The sequence below is a fragment of the Poeciliopsis prolifica genome, unplaced genomic scaffold (genome assembly GCF_027474105.1).
Source record: "Poeciliopsis prolifica strain line A6 unplaced genomic scaffold, Auburn_PproV2 SCAFFOLD004, whole genome shotgun sequence".
In the NCBI taxonomy this organism is placed as follows: Eukaryota; Metazoa; Chordata; class Actinopteri; order Cyprinodontiformes; family Poeciliidae; genus Poeciliopsis; species Poeciliopsis prolifica.
The window spans coordinates 10,740,236-10,753,794 of NW_026562379.1; the positions used below are offsets into that span (position 1 = coordinate 10,740,236).

Below are 13,559 nucleotides of genomic sequence, written 5' to 3' on the forward strand. Positions count from 1 at the left end.
GTCTATGATAAGAGTAAGAAATAACTCAGCTATTTTGTGTTCCATTTGCAACAGCCACTTACTTATACTGTATAATTTCACCAACACAGCTGCTTCCTCAGTGGACTTGGAAATAAATAGACAGTGCTATAGATAAAGTTAAAATTGTAAATGACATGCTTTGCAAAAGTATTTGTGTGGTTACTTTCAAAAAAGTTTTTTTTTCAGCTGTAAAAAAGGAGGGCATTGTTTTGACATGTAATTTGACAGCTTGTTCAATTCAACAAGAAAACCCAAAAAGTCAATTGAGGGTGAGATATTAAAAAGCTACAATAACCTGGTTCCATAAATGTTTACACTGTTAAACTAACTGCATTTTCTATTTGTAGAGTGAAACACAAACACACACTTTAATCATATATTAGTTTAAAACCTGAATGCAGATACAGAAGAGATACACTAACATTTGTAGTTGCACTTTGATAAAATATGAAAAAAAAAAACTTTAATAGGTATGAAAACTTTTTCAAGATTTTGAATTTGCATCTTTCTAATTTCCTTTTGCATTTTTAAACTTGTTTGAATTACAAAAGTAAATTGTCTGACATTCATTGCTGAAAATTACTTTTCTTGAATTGAAGGTGAAATGATCTTTGAAAACCTGAAAATATGACGGGGCATTATTTTCAACATCTTTTATAAGACCTACAAATTATTTTTACGTTTCAGAATTTGGGAAGAGAAGAAAAAAAACAACTCACAAACCAGTCACAAAATCCAAGGTCACTGTACAACTTACTGTAGAAAATGACTGTTGCCGTCTCTCCATGAATCTATAAGGCATTTTCAGATTAGTATAAGACAAAGAGAATACACTACAGCTAACTTATTTCTAAAGAAATATTTTTCCAATATTTTCAACACGTTCAAAAGTCATGAAGTTGTATCACACAAGTTGCAGTACAGACCAAAACTAACGTGTGTTCAGTGACATCTTGTGGACATTAAGATGAATTGCACATTCATATTTCTTTTCCCTTGTTGAAAATGTGCACGCTTTTGTTTACTTGTTGGAGGAGAAACCTTAAATGACTCCTGGGCCAAAATTTTTCATTTAATGTACTAATATAAAAATATATTTTTTTTGTGTAAAACATGAAGTTGTGACGAAGTCAACCACTACAAAGTCTAGCATTTTAAAAGAAAAATAAATTTTCCGGTATATAAAAATAATTTTTACAGTTAGAGAGTATGAGAAACAACAAAGTTGCAAGCGTATTTCAATAACTTTGTGTTTATCTATTTATCATGACGTATGGAGCTTGACGTCGTGCGTGCTCTGCGTCCAAAGTCTACGTCCCTTCCGGTGAGTGGGGCCTTTTTTGTTTTCCCGTATCCGCCATTTCAGTTTTTGAAGTTAGTTGTCATCAGCGGCTGGTTTGTAGCAACGTTCGTGCCTCTGACACAAGCTGTATGATTGGTAGACCAGCAGGCTGACCACAGACCACACCGGAGGTATTTTTACAGCGCGGTTTTCCTCCAGTATTTGCGGATTGGAGCCCACACGGCCAGCTGCGGATGTCGCCCGTTTACTGAACGTGCTCTCGGCGCTAAAGTTTTTTGTATGAGTTGAAGGCTCCGCTTGTGGATAACAGGAGGGAGAGCAGGGAAGGCCACGGGTAAAGCCTCGGCTTTGTGTTGGTGATCATGGCCGGAAGATTTGACGCGTCGGACCGCGAGAGCTGGTACTGGGGCCGCTTGACCAGAGCGGAGACTGTGTGTATGCTGCAGGGGCAGCGGCACGGCGTGTTTCTGGTCCGGGACTCCATCACCAGCCCCGGCGACTACGTGCTGTCGGTGTCGGAGAACTCCAGAGTCTCGCATTATATAATTAACACGAACAGCCGAAAGCCCGAGCCAGGTAAGAGCACGGAGAGGGGGCGTGGAGGGGCTCGGTGCACGGTGGTGCCACCGATGGGACCATTCTTGCATGACTTGCACCACAGAAGAGGCGGAATAGTGCCACTCTTTTTCCAGCATAGGGAATATAGATGGCCATGCACAATGAGACGCATCATAATCTGGTTTGTTGTAGCATATCACTGTGTCTAGAGATGGGTGACTATAAATCATATAGTTTCATTAACAGATTGAGCAATATTTGCAGCGCAGAGATAAATATGCCTCCAGAAAGTGCAGATAATGTTCACAAGAACTTCAAATGATATTAGTTTTGACGCTTAAGGCTCCTGTCCCAGGCCTGTCACAATAACAAATTTTGCTGAACGATAAATTGTCCCAGAAATTATTGCAATAAACGATAATATTGTTGTTTTGAGACCATTTTCAAGTACTGGAATAGTAATGTTGAAAGAACACATTCTCAAAGATTAATAAGCTTTAAATTGTAATAAACATTTACAACTGGAACTGCAAGACATTTTTAATATCTATAAACAAAACAAGAGAAACAAAAAAAGTCTATTTGAACAAAATTGTCTTTTAAAACTAGTTGAGACCAATGAAGACTTTTGTCATCATCCAGTTTTTGGGAGCAGAAGAGAGAAAGAGAAAAAAATAAATAAATCATCCAAATAAAAATTGAGTTCACTTTCATTTATCACGCAATTAACTCATTTATCTCTTATTGCAATAGACCTACCTGTTCCTCAACATTTGAGGGAAAAACATAAAATAAGGAAACCAAGATGCTTCCTGGTCACTCTGGAAATCACCAACATCATGACTAGTTACAGAAATAGTCTTGCCTTTTGCACTTGTGAACTCGTCATCAACAGGGCCGGCCCATTCTTGAGCATTTGGGGTGCATTTTAATGTCAAACTTCATGATCTGTGATGATTTTATTGATCTAAATCAAATTTGTTTGGGTTACTGTAGGTAAGCTGTCCACCTGGAATGGGTTGTAATTAGTTGGCCTGTCACAATAAACAATAAATCAACTAATTGCATCATAGATTAAAGGTTTTCTCTTTCTACCAAAAACTGGATGACATAATTCTTCACTCTAGTGTTTTGATCTCAACTAGACCTTTTTCTGAAGGACAGTTTTGTTGATAAAGACTTCATAATTCATTTTTTTTTTCTGTTTTTCTATGTGTTTTTTTGTATATTTAAAATGTATGTAATAAACATGCAACAACAACAAAACAAGTTTGGAAGAACTGAGGATTCATGTATACCAACACAAGTGGATTCAAAGTTTTTGTGGAAAGAACCAAAGTTCTGGACACAAGTTTGGATCCACCTTTTCTACGTGTTGCATATCAAAACGAAGCAGGGCCAGCGTGAGGTACAAGCAAACCAACCGCTACAAGAGTCCTGGTCATTTCAAAAATCTCAACTTTGGATTTGTAGTTACATTCAAATTATAGTTATATATTTGTAACAAAACAAAGAAGAAAATTCTGTTCAGGACCTCACTTGGCCTGTCATGATAACGTATTTTGCTGGACAATAAATTGTCCCAGAAGTTATTGCGATAAACAATAACCTTAATGTCTGAGGTATGGATAGAGGTATAAAAATGCAAATTCATCCTGTCAGAGATAAACTTTAATGTTGTAAACAAGGCTTAATAGTGGAACTGAAAGATATTTTAAGTATCCAAAATAAAACACAACAGCACAACGAAAGCCATAAATAAATGGATAACGATCTTTCTGGAAAAGAAGTTAATCATTAGAATAGAAATCATTGAGCTCATTTTAAATTATCGTGCGATTGATTGATTGCGACAGTCTTAGACCTCAGACACTGACTTTGCTTTAGAGCAGGTGTCTATTGTTTCAGCCAAAAGAAAATAAAATGAGTGTAAATGAAAATTTGTTCTACCTTCCCTCCTTCTCCTGTGTTGGACCAGGTTCGCCTCCCCACAAGTTTCGTATTGGTGACCAGGAGTTTGAGTCTCTTCCTGCTCTGCTCGAGTTCTACAAAATCCACTACTTGGACACCACCACCTTGATAGGTCCCATGAACAAGTCCAAAAATCCCCGCTCCGCCCGAGGCGTGGCCAAACCTCCGGCACGCTTGGAAGATGAGTACGTCCGGGGGCTTTTCGACTTCCCTGGCAACGACGAGGAGGATCTCCCATTTCGGATGGGGGACATCCTCAGAGTACTGGAGAAGCCTGAGGAGCAGTGGTGGAACGCCCAGAACTCTGAAGGAAAAACGGGGATGATTCCAGTCCCGTACGTGGAGCAGTTCAGACCGGCGTCTCCGAGCGCGGTGGCCGGGGCCGGCGTGCCTGCGGTGCCGCCTGCAGGGAACTCAGACAACTCTGCAGCTCAGTCCGGCGCTCCGTTGACAGGAGACCCCAGCCAGTATGCCCAGCCCACTCCCCTGCCGAATCTCCAGAACGGACCAGTCTATGCCAGGGCCATTCAGAAGAGGGTGCCCAATGCCTACGACAAGACCGCCCTGGCCTTGGAGGTAAATATCGAGTCATAGAGCCGTCTTTCGCTGATCTTATTGCTCTCTTCCTACCTGCAGTTCAGGAGATGGTCATTAGCATGTTGTCGAAACGCTCATTCTCTTTTGATCTTTAGTTTCTACCTCATTAGAAAAAAGTAGTCTGTTTCCCATGAACCAAGAAGTCTTGCAACACACAGAATACATATCAGAAGTTGTGCTAAACCAAACAAGCTAAGTAGTGCAACACACCACAGTGCTGTCCATCATTGTTTTTATCTGCCCATGCACACGTAGAATAAACCCTGTATTTGTGTAAGCGAGCGAAACAAAACTGTTACCATTTCACTCAAAATCTGCTCCATCTAACATGGCGTCAGTGGTGCTTTGAATCTTACAAATGCTATCAAAATATGCTCCTAATGCTGGGTAAGCTGCACTTTGTGCCTGGGCTGTTCAACTGAAGCGGAAGTGAGAGCGGGGCTCCCACAGAGCAGGTCATCGGGGGAAGGAAATAGTTTGTGTTTGGGAACAGGACCATTTCCTCTGGTTTCTGTGAAGCCTGGAATCCGGCTGAGCCTGGAGTGGGATGAGCAGGCAGGCCAGGCGAAATGTGCTCGTTGTCTCCCCGCTCCACGCCCCGCTGCTGGACAGTGGGGCTGCACATCCAGAGCCAGTGTTTGGCCCTTTGTGTCTTGACAAAGCACAAGCAATGTGCTTGTGGCTCATTTTTCTTTATGCTAGTCTTCTACCAGGTTGAAAACAGGACAAATTTGTTTGAAGTTGTTCTGTGGAAAGAAACCTGTATCCAACAGGAGTCTGCCCGGAGTGACTCAGCATGCTGGCACTGAGTGGTTAATAAGTAGCTCACATTTCCTTGTTTCCAAAAAACAAAATTGAAAGATCTATACCGAGCAATTGAAAGCAGTTTTTTATTATGTTACATATTTCATGGGGTATCAAGCAGAACCAGCCAATGCTTTCAGCCATTTGCTTCACCTGAGAAACACTCAAACTGCAGGTCCACAGTTCCTTGGCAGTCTGAACATTTTGTTTCTCAAGTTTATTTAATCTGCAAATACTTTATATCTCTCAAAGGGAAGTTAAATGTTCTACCTCATTATCATGATCCAAACATCTTCAAAGTGTTATTGTGGATGTGTGATGCTCCGGTAGCAGTCAGTCTTCCAATGTACCTGAAGAGGCCTCTGACTGAAGACTGTATACTAGTCCTATGGCGATCATGACAAACTAGCAGTTCAATTTTTGGGCAACAGAAAAGATATTCCACAGTAATGCATCCTGGATGGTACTATCAGGTGATGTTAAGCTCTGCTAATCCACATCGTTTGCTTTAAATCTCCATCTGGGTGTAGGATTACAAATGATTTCTTCCACTCTGTAGTTATTCTTTTAAAACAGGCTACAAAATGACTGATATGGACGATAACCATATATAGCAGTTAGAAATCCTGAACTAAAAGCTTTAAAACTAAGCATTCCTATCTTTTTTTCTGTCAATGCACCAGCAAATGACATGTACTGTAGTACACTTTTGTCCAAAGTATCAGATGAGGGTTAAGAACATGTGCTTTGTATGATTTGGAAAAATCTTTTGTAATTTTTGTTTAATTCAAAACTACTTTATTAAAAACATCTGGGGCTTTTTCTCTTGTATTACTGTTGGATCTCAAAGAAAACCTAAAATCAGTCAGAAAAAAAGGTTCAGTGCATCAGTAGTTTTTTTTTTCCTTGAGTTTTTTTTATTACAGCTTATCATTTAGTTGCAAGTGGGTCTCTGCTATGAATGTACAGGAATTACACTTTTGTGATTCAAAATTCAGTTTTCTTCTAACAGTCTACCAGTTTTTGAATCTGTAAAGTTGATCATGGTTTGGTGATGGCAAAGGTTGCAAAGGAAGTCAAACTTCCTGCCATCAGTGAACAAACAGTTATCTCCAGCCTTGTTTGAAAGTTTGCTGACAGGTTGGAGTCTGGTAGCCATATTTCTGCCTCGGACTGTTTTATTGAAAACCAAAATCATTGTTAAACTTTAAAATCTGCAGCTTGAACCGTTTGTTCTTGTTCTCCCCTGATGACCCGACCAGTCAGACAGAGAGACCATGTCGCAGTAAATTACGACCTCTAGCTGACATAAAGTCAGAGTGGAGGTACTGGTAGTGGAATATATTAGCATATAATTCAGTAAAACACAAGGTGACCAGAAGTGGACGGTCACTCCACCATGAGTAGGATTGCCTGGAAGTGAAGCTTCCAGGCAATAATGACTACATTGTTATTAAACCGAGTCAGGCAAACAGGCTGAATAGTTACTAAGAAATTATAAACACACTGGCAGAGTTCATCCACAGTGTTACATTTAATTTTACATCTCTAATTATTTGAATGCTGCTCTGCAGCTCAACCTTTTGAGTGCAGCTCAATCTGCTGCATCTAAATAAGCAGCAGATTTAATGTTTTCTTGAGCTACTTTGAAACATTTTTAAAGATGATTAACTTTCTCTATGAATGCTAATGTTTCTTCTATTTTTAGTGAAATGTTAACAAGCGTTTGGTTGAGGCCAGTTACTGGTTTTGTTGTAGGTTTTCTGAATCCAGTGGAATTACTGCTCCTGATCTAATGTCTGTTTATAAAATACTTTTTTTTAACTGATCAGCAGGCCTGTTGCAGTAACAAATATTGCTGGAATTGTTCCGGTAGTTATTGCGATAATGTTGTTTAAGACCATCTACAATTAATGTATTGAGAATGAAATAATAATTCAAGTTCGCTCTCTCAAAGAGCAATCGACTTTAATTTATTAAAGAACACAACTCTGGAAAAATATATATATATTTGTTGCTGAGCTCACGTGTCTTATTTATTCAATAATTTACCAGCAAAAGGATTTTTGAATAGAAAATATTTATTTTGTGGACATGTGATTTTTGATTAAAATGAATTCCCATCAATTAATTACAAATTAATAATTAATAATCGATTAACCCTGCAATTAACTAATTTTAATTGAGGCTCATCACAGAACAATTTCTTTTACAATTTGTTTATAAAATTTTTTATTTATTTATAAAATCAATAAAAAATAATTGAATCTTGAATTAAACACTGGATGTGTAGACAGGCATACATCTTATTTTTAGTCCTGCTTCATTGTTATTGCAAATCCTAATAAGACATAATAACATTTTGGTCGTAACACGTAAAATAAATCAAAAGTTAAAGGGTAGAAATTAGTTTTGTGAGGAATCTTAACACGTGATCTGATCGGAAATCTGTCATTTCCTGTCAGGTATCGTCATCGTCACTCTCAGTTATCGGATTGTTCCTCTTCTGCTCTTGTCAATGTCGACTTGAACTTTGTACTTGTCTGCTAGCACTTGTTTGCTCGGGTTAATTGGTGCAGGACCAGCCGCTCCTCTCCCTGTGCAGGTCAAACGTCGACATGCCGGTTTTATACAAGACAGGTGCTTGAAAAAATTCAATTTCATGTAGATGTTTTCCAGGTTTGAAAAGTGCACAGTTTTGTGCAATGATGTTTGAATAAAAGCCTAAATATGGAAAGCATTGTTTACAGTTGAACCCAGATATTTCCATACACCTGATAAAAAGATACACTCATTTTTCCCTCGTTGTCTGAAGTTAAACTTTTCTTGTTTCAGGTCATTTAGAATTACCAAAAATATTCCTATAAGCTAAATGGCAGGAAACCTTTTTTAATTTAGTTATATTTTAGTTTACCTTATCCCCGCTATGGGATGTAGAATACTATTACAAGACATTATCAATATTAATGATATATATATATAATAGTGAATTGAAACTGTTGTAGTTCATTTGTATTATGTGGTTTTGGAAAAGTGTGAAAACATACCTTGAAAGTGCTTGAATTTTACCGTATTAACTCAGATCTTTGCTCTGTTTGACGTGTTTCTGTTCCTCATTTTCTCTCTTTCTCCCTCCCAGGTGGGCGACATGGTGAAGGTGACCAAAATAAACGTGAACGGCCAGTGGGAGGGCGAATGTAAAGGCAAGCATGGCCACTTTCCTTTCACGCACGTGAAGCTGCTGGACCAGCACAGCGCCGAGGACGAACTGAGCTGAGGGCGGACCGCCACGCTACCACCTGGACACTAGTACTAGACCCTTCCTCACCTCTCTTTTTCTCAACCTCCTCCCTCTCCACCCATCCTGCTCACTCCCCCCACCCTCCTCTTCCTCCCTGAGCTTTTAGCCACACCAAGTACAGTTTCTGGGAATCGCGAAGAACAAAGCAGGCCCTCGTCGGACCCCCTCCACCCTCACGTGATCCGTTTCTACTTGTATTAATAATCACCTCCTGTTCCTCGTCGTCCTTCCTGCTCTCCCAGACTGCAACACAGAAGATGAACCTGCCTCCGCTGCTCCACGGACTCGGCGACCGCTCCCTGTAATTCGTTCCTGCCGTGGACGGCTTATCGACGCTCGCTCCTAAGGAGACTCCTTGACGTAGCGTTCAACCACTTCCTCTTCCTGTGTGGAAACCAGTAATGGCTGCTGTCATTTTTTTATTTTTTATCTTCCACTAAGGATCACTCAGGCTGCATTCATGCCAGATGGGAAAACAGAACGTTTGCTCTAATAACAACTGGTTTCCATGAGTCCTCAAAGATTTTAGTGATTTAATGTAATTTTTGACATCCAAATCCTCATGTATTGAAATAAGGAGAAATTATTTTAGTTCTCTTGTTGCATCTTCAGCATCCATGTGAAGATGGAACTTCAGGAGACAGATTTTAGGTGTCAGTTCCCCATTCCCGTCTCAATTTTAAACCTATTTTTAAAAAGTCCTTTTAATCTAAATATGCTCACAGTTCCAATGTTATCTTTCCAGCTTCATTTGTGTGAACTCAGATTTCCTCATGAAGTTTTTTGAAGTAGAGATTCACCAATCTTGATTTTAAAAAACTTCACCTGCTGGTACCAACTTTAGCTGATTCTAGCTTCTCTTTAGCAACTTTAAGAATAAAAACAGGATGTATTTCTGTTCAGGCTGCCATTTTCATTAGAAATAATATTAGGAGAAGAGATGACGTCATGTCATTCACTGGAAAACGGTTTTACAAGAGAAACCGATGATAGTTGACGTATTGAGCTGCCTTTAGCTCAGCTAGCTTGACAAGAACAACTGTCTCAGTATGTATTACACTGAGTTTTTCTAAATTCTCAGTGTAAAAATGTAGTGATCAGTTTATACATTTTCCTTACCAGTATATTTTTTAAGTTGCACGGCACTTTGAGCTGCTTTTAGTTTGAAGAGTGCTTTATAATTAAAATTTATTGATGGATCGGTTGAAAAGTCTGCAGTGGTAGTATTTCTCTTTTGACTTTGGCTAAAGACCATGAGCCATTTCTTCTTCTAGCGTGAGAATCGCACGTTTGTTTTGGTTGTACTTACCCAGAATGCCCTGTGCACTTCTTGTGTTTGTGCGGTCTCCGGTCCGCTTCCATTCACATTATGAATTCAAATCTCGTCAGACTTCACTTCAGCCAAACTGAGACCTACGTTTTTAGCCAGAACAGAGTTTGCTTTTTTGGCCCGCATCAGAGTGACTGACTGTGCATTCACACCTCCGCAAACCAATCGGACTTCTAGGCAAACAAATTAGAGTTTGATTAAAGCGGACTAAACAGGGCTGGTATAAAAATGACATTGCGTCTATAGAAGCATCCACCCCAAAGATTGGTGATTTTTCAGTATGGAAACCATCGTCAGTCAGTTCTGTTTGTCAGCTGATTTCTCGATACTTCTCTACTTTAAATTTGCATTAATTCTGATGAAAACGAACGGAAACCTGAGGCGTTTTCTGTTTCATTGTTGAAGGACTCCTTCCTTTACTGGCCATGAATGCAGCAATATCCTGCGTGAACCCCTGACTTTGAAGGACTGAAGCAGCAGGGCTCATGTTCAGCAGCAAACCGTTTCCAAAAAGACATGAAGGCGTAGAACTCTCGGTTAAATGGAGTATCGAACACTCAAGTTCAAACCAGCAGCTACAGTAAGAGCAACTGGATGTAGTCGCAAAGGAGAAACCGCGAGACTGTTGACGAGGTGGGGATAAAGGCAACACTACATTCTCTCTCACCTGAACCTTGCTCCACCGATCACCTCCAACCACGCACCACCAAGTAGTCCTTTGTAGGATTCATAGAACATATTGTTATGGAATGATGTAACTGTGGTTCTCATTTCATGCTGAGTATTGTTTATATCTTACTAGTTGTCTTCATAGCTGCTTTGATTTTAACATTGGGAGGGCACTACATCTCTGTGGTAGAGGAACTGACCGACCCTCGCATGTTCTCACTCTGCCTCTGATGGACACAATTGAAGTAAAACAGACTGAATGTAGGAGGCTGCCAGCCACTCTAGTTAGAACCGTCTTATCATGTTAGCGTTCTGCATTCAGCCCACTGAATTTACCCTACTAAAGCTGACGGCGGTGTGTCCACGTCTCGTCGTGTGTGTCAAAGGAAGGAGAAAGTGGTGTTATTTGGTACCTGTCCTTCTTGTTTTAAAGCCTTCTGTGAACTTCTTGAGCAAGTTAGTTCTTTTTTTTATTATTTTATTAGTTTCTGTTTTGCTCTTCCTCATTTAAAAGTTCTGTTTAGTTGCAAAGCACAGGCCCAAGCATCTTTTTATTGTTTTACCTCTTCCTTTTCACAGTTTCTTTGAGGTTTGTAGTTCATGATGTTTTTTGCCCCTTTAGGAAGGTGTTTTGTTGTGACAATCATCAGCGCTACTATTTATCATGACGCAGACTTGTGAACAAAAGCTGAAAACCTTTAAGCGTGACCTGTGGGAACTCATCCTCTCCTCTTCTCTGTTGTGGTGCAGCAGCCACCTGCAGATGGCGTTGCAGCAACATTTGGACAGATGGGACCATGTTCTGCATGTCCTGATGACAGTGAAGGGGTGGAGGGATTCCTCTGGTAAAGATGTGTACAATACCTCAGAATGCTTTCTACTCCCAAACCTTTAATTTCAGTGTATTTACTGAGTGGCGAGAGAAATTCGATGGTATCAAGTCTGAATGGGCATTTTTAGTTAGTAATGTAAGATGAACATGGAAGACAGTTAGTTTTTGTTAATGTCTCATGTTTTTAATCATAATCCTGTGTGTAACGGTTTTGTTGTTAGTCTCCCATCAGAAACCAACAAGCTTTCATTTAATAATTTGGAAATTCACCAAAAAAGGATTATTGTGGATGAAAATCAGCCTGATAGCATCACAGATCCACTGCTGTACTTTTGTTGTGTGTTTTCCACACCCGTTAAAGAAAATCCCACACTAGGGCTGAAGCAATGAATCAATTATTCAAATTATTGTCAGCTAATTTAGTAAGCGAGTAATTAACTGGAGCATACAGACTCAAAAAATACCATTTTGCTGAAAGAACACTGAGCAGTAATTAAGCCACAACTGAACCAAAATGTATACAATTTGAGTTTGAAGATTAAAAAAAATTCAATTGTCTGAAACAAATGTTCTACCTATAATTCCTCAATTTTTAGAATCTGAAAAGAAAACCTCACCTATTAACCACCTTTTGGAGTTATTTTAATCAATTAATCCAAAAATAATCAGTTTGACATTTTAAGCTAAAAATCCCTCTTATTTGAAATATGAATTTAATTGTTTATTTCATCCACAAACATCTAGCATTTGCTATGGAAACACAAGATGCCACTGAAGACGGTTTAAGGTTCTTAAGTTTCATTTCGTTTTGAAGGGATTTTCGGGAGTGGCTTTGTTAAGAGGAGAACCTCCTCCCCGACTAAATGAATGCACTCAAGTTAAAGGCTGTTATTTGTTCTAATTACTTCAGAGCGATCTTGTGCTGCTTCAAAAACGCTGGGTTTATTTTAAGGCTTTTTACACATCTTTATCAGGGGTGCTAATAAATGTTCACGCCTCTCTAAATGCACCGTTTGTATTATGATGCTATCTGTCTTCAGGTGGCCCCAGACATCTCTCTGACCTAATTTTCTATCCTGCCTTCATTTATTTGTCTTTTCTGTTTTTTTTTTCTGCTCTTGTAATATTGTAGTGACTCAGAGGAGAAACCTTTATTTACTGCCAGCTTTTAATACAGTCCATTTATCTGTGTGTGGTTCTGATCAAATCCGCCTTGTTTCTCTGACTCTGCGTACAGCAGGTGCTCTGCCACATAACTCATCGTCTAAATTGTGTTGCCAATGAAACCACCAAGAAGTATTTTTTTAGTAGCCCTGCATGAAGTCATTCATTTCCTTTCAGAAGAAGGAAGGAGGTGGCAGAGTGCCAGTGGAAACTGTGTAATATCGAAATGTGCCATTTTATTATAACACTATATTCTTTCAAGACAATTGAAATTACCTTTTTATTTTCAGTAGCATGTAATGTGTTAATATACTAGTAAATAAAGTCAAACCTATGAAAAATGACAGACTTGCAGATTTCTTTTCCCCTGTTTTTAATTTAGTGAAAAACTATAAAAGGTTTGGAATCATCTCAGAAAATTATATTATCATCAAAAAACTAACAGTAGTAAACTCTGTAAGACCACAAATTGATTTTTTACTAAAGGGATGTTATGGCTGAGACAAAAGTGCTGAATGCAAACATTTTAATGGAAAGTTGAGCAGAAGAAAAAGCAGCTTGGTCGATATTCAAAAAGCATTGGTTTCAGCTGGAGGTAGTGGCTTACAACTACTAATACAGCACCATAATGGGCAAAAAACATTTTTACTGATCCAAATTTCCTGATCCAACCCTTATATATATATCCTTATATTATATTAGATTGTCCATTATGGGAGTGTGCATCTTTGCATTTCTGCCCATGAACATTTTGTGGGTAGAAATGAATTAAAAGATTTGACGAGAGCAACTTCTACCAACATTGTAGGTAAAATCTGACAGTGGTTTGCAAATTTTCCACTGCTGTAGAAAATTTCCAGGAGTCCTTGCAGATATTTACCTTGCACGTATTAATTAATCTAAAAACAGCAGGGTAGATGGAAGCCAAAAGTAGCAACTCATCAGTCAGGATTTAATCAAAAGTTCATTTCTATAATTAGAAATTTAGTTTGCAAAACAGATGGAAATA

General features: G+C 39.0%; 1 protein-coding gene across 1 annotated transcript; it reads left to right on the plus strand.

The window, feature by feature from the left end:
• The first annotated feature begins 1,359 nt into the window (after positions 1–1,359).
• crk (v-crk avian sarcoma virus CT10 oncogene homolog) lies at positions 1,360–12,894 on the plus strand. The gene is made up of 3 exons (XM_055028514.1): positions 1,360–1,900; positions 3,861–4,429; positions 8,394–12,894. Exons 1-3 carry the CDS (start codon positions 1,687–1,689, stop codon positions 8,529–8,531), a joined length of 921 nt encoding a protein of 306 aa, XP_054884489.1. The 5' UTR covers positions 1,360–1,686; the 3' UTR covers positions 8,532–12,894.
• The last annotated feature ends 665 nt before the right edge of the window (positions 12,895–13,559 follow it).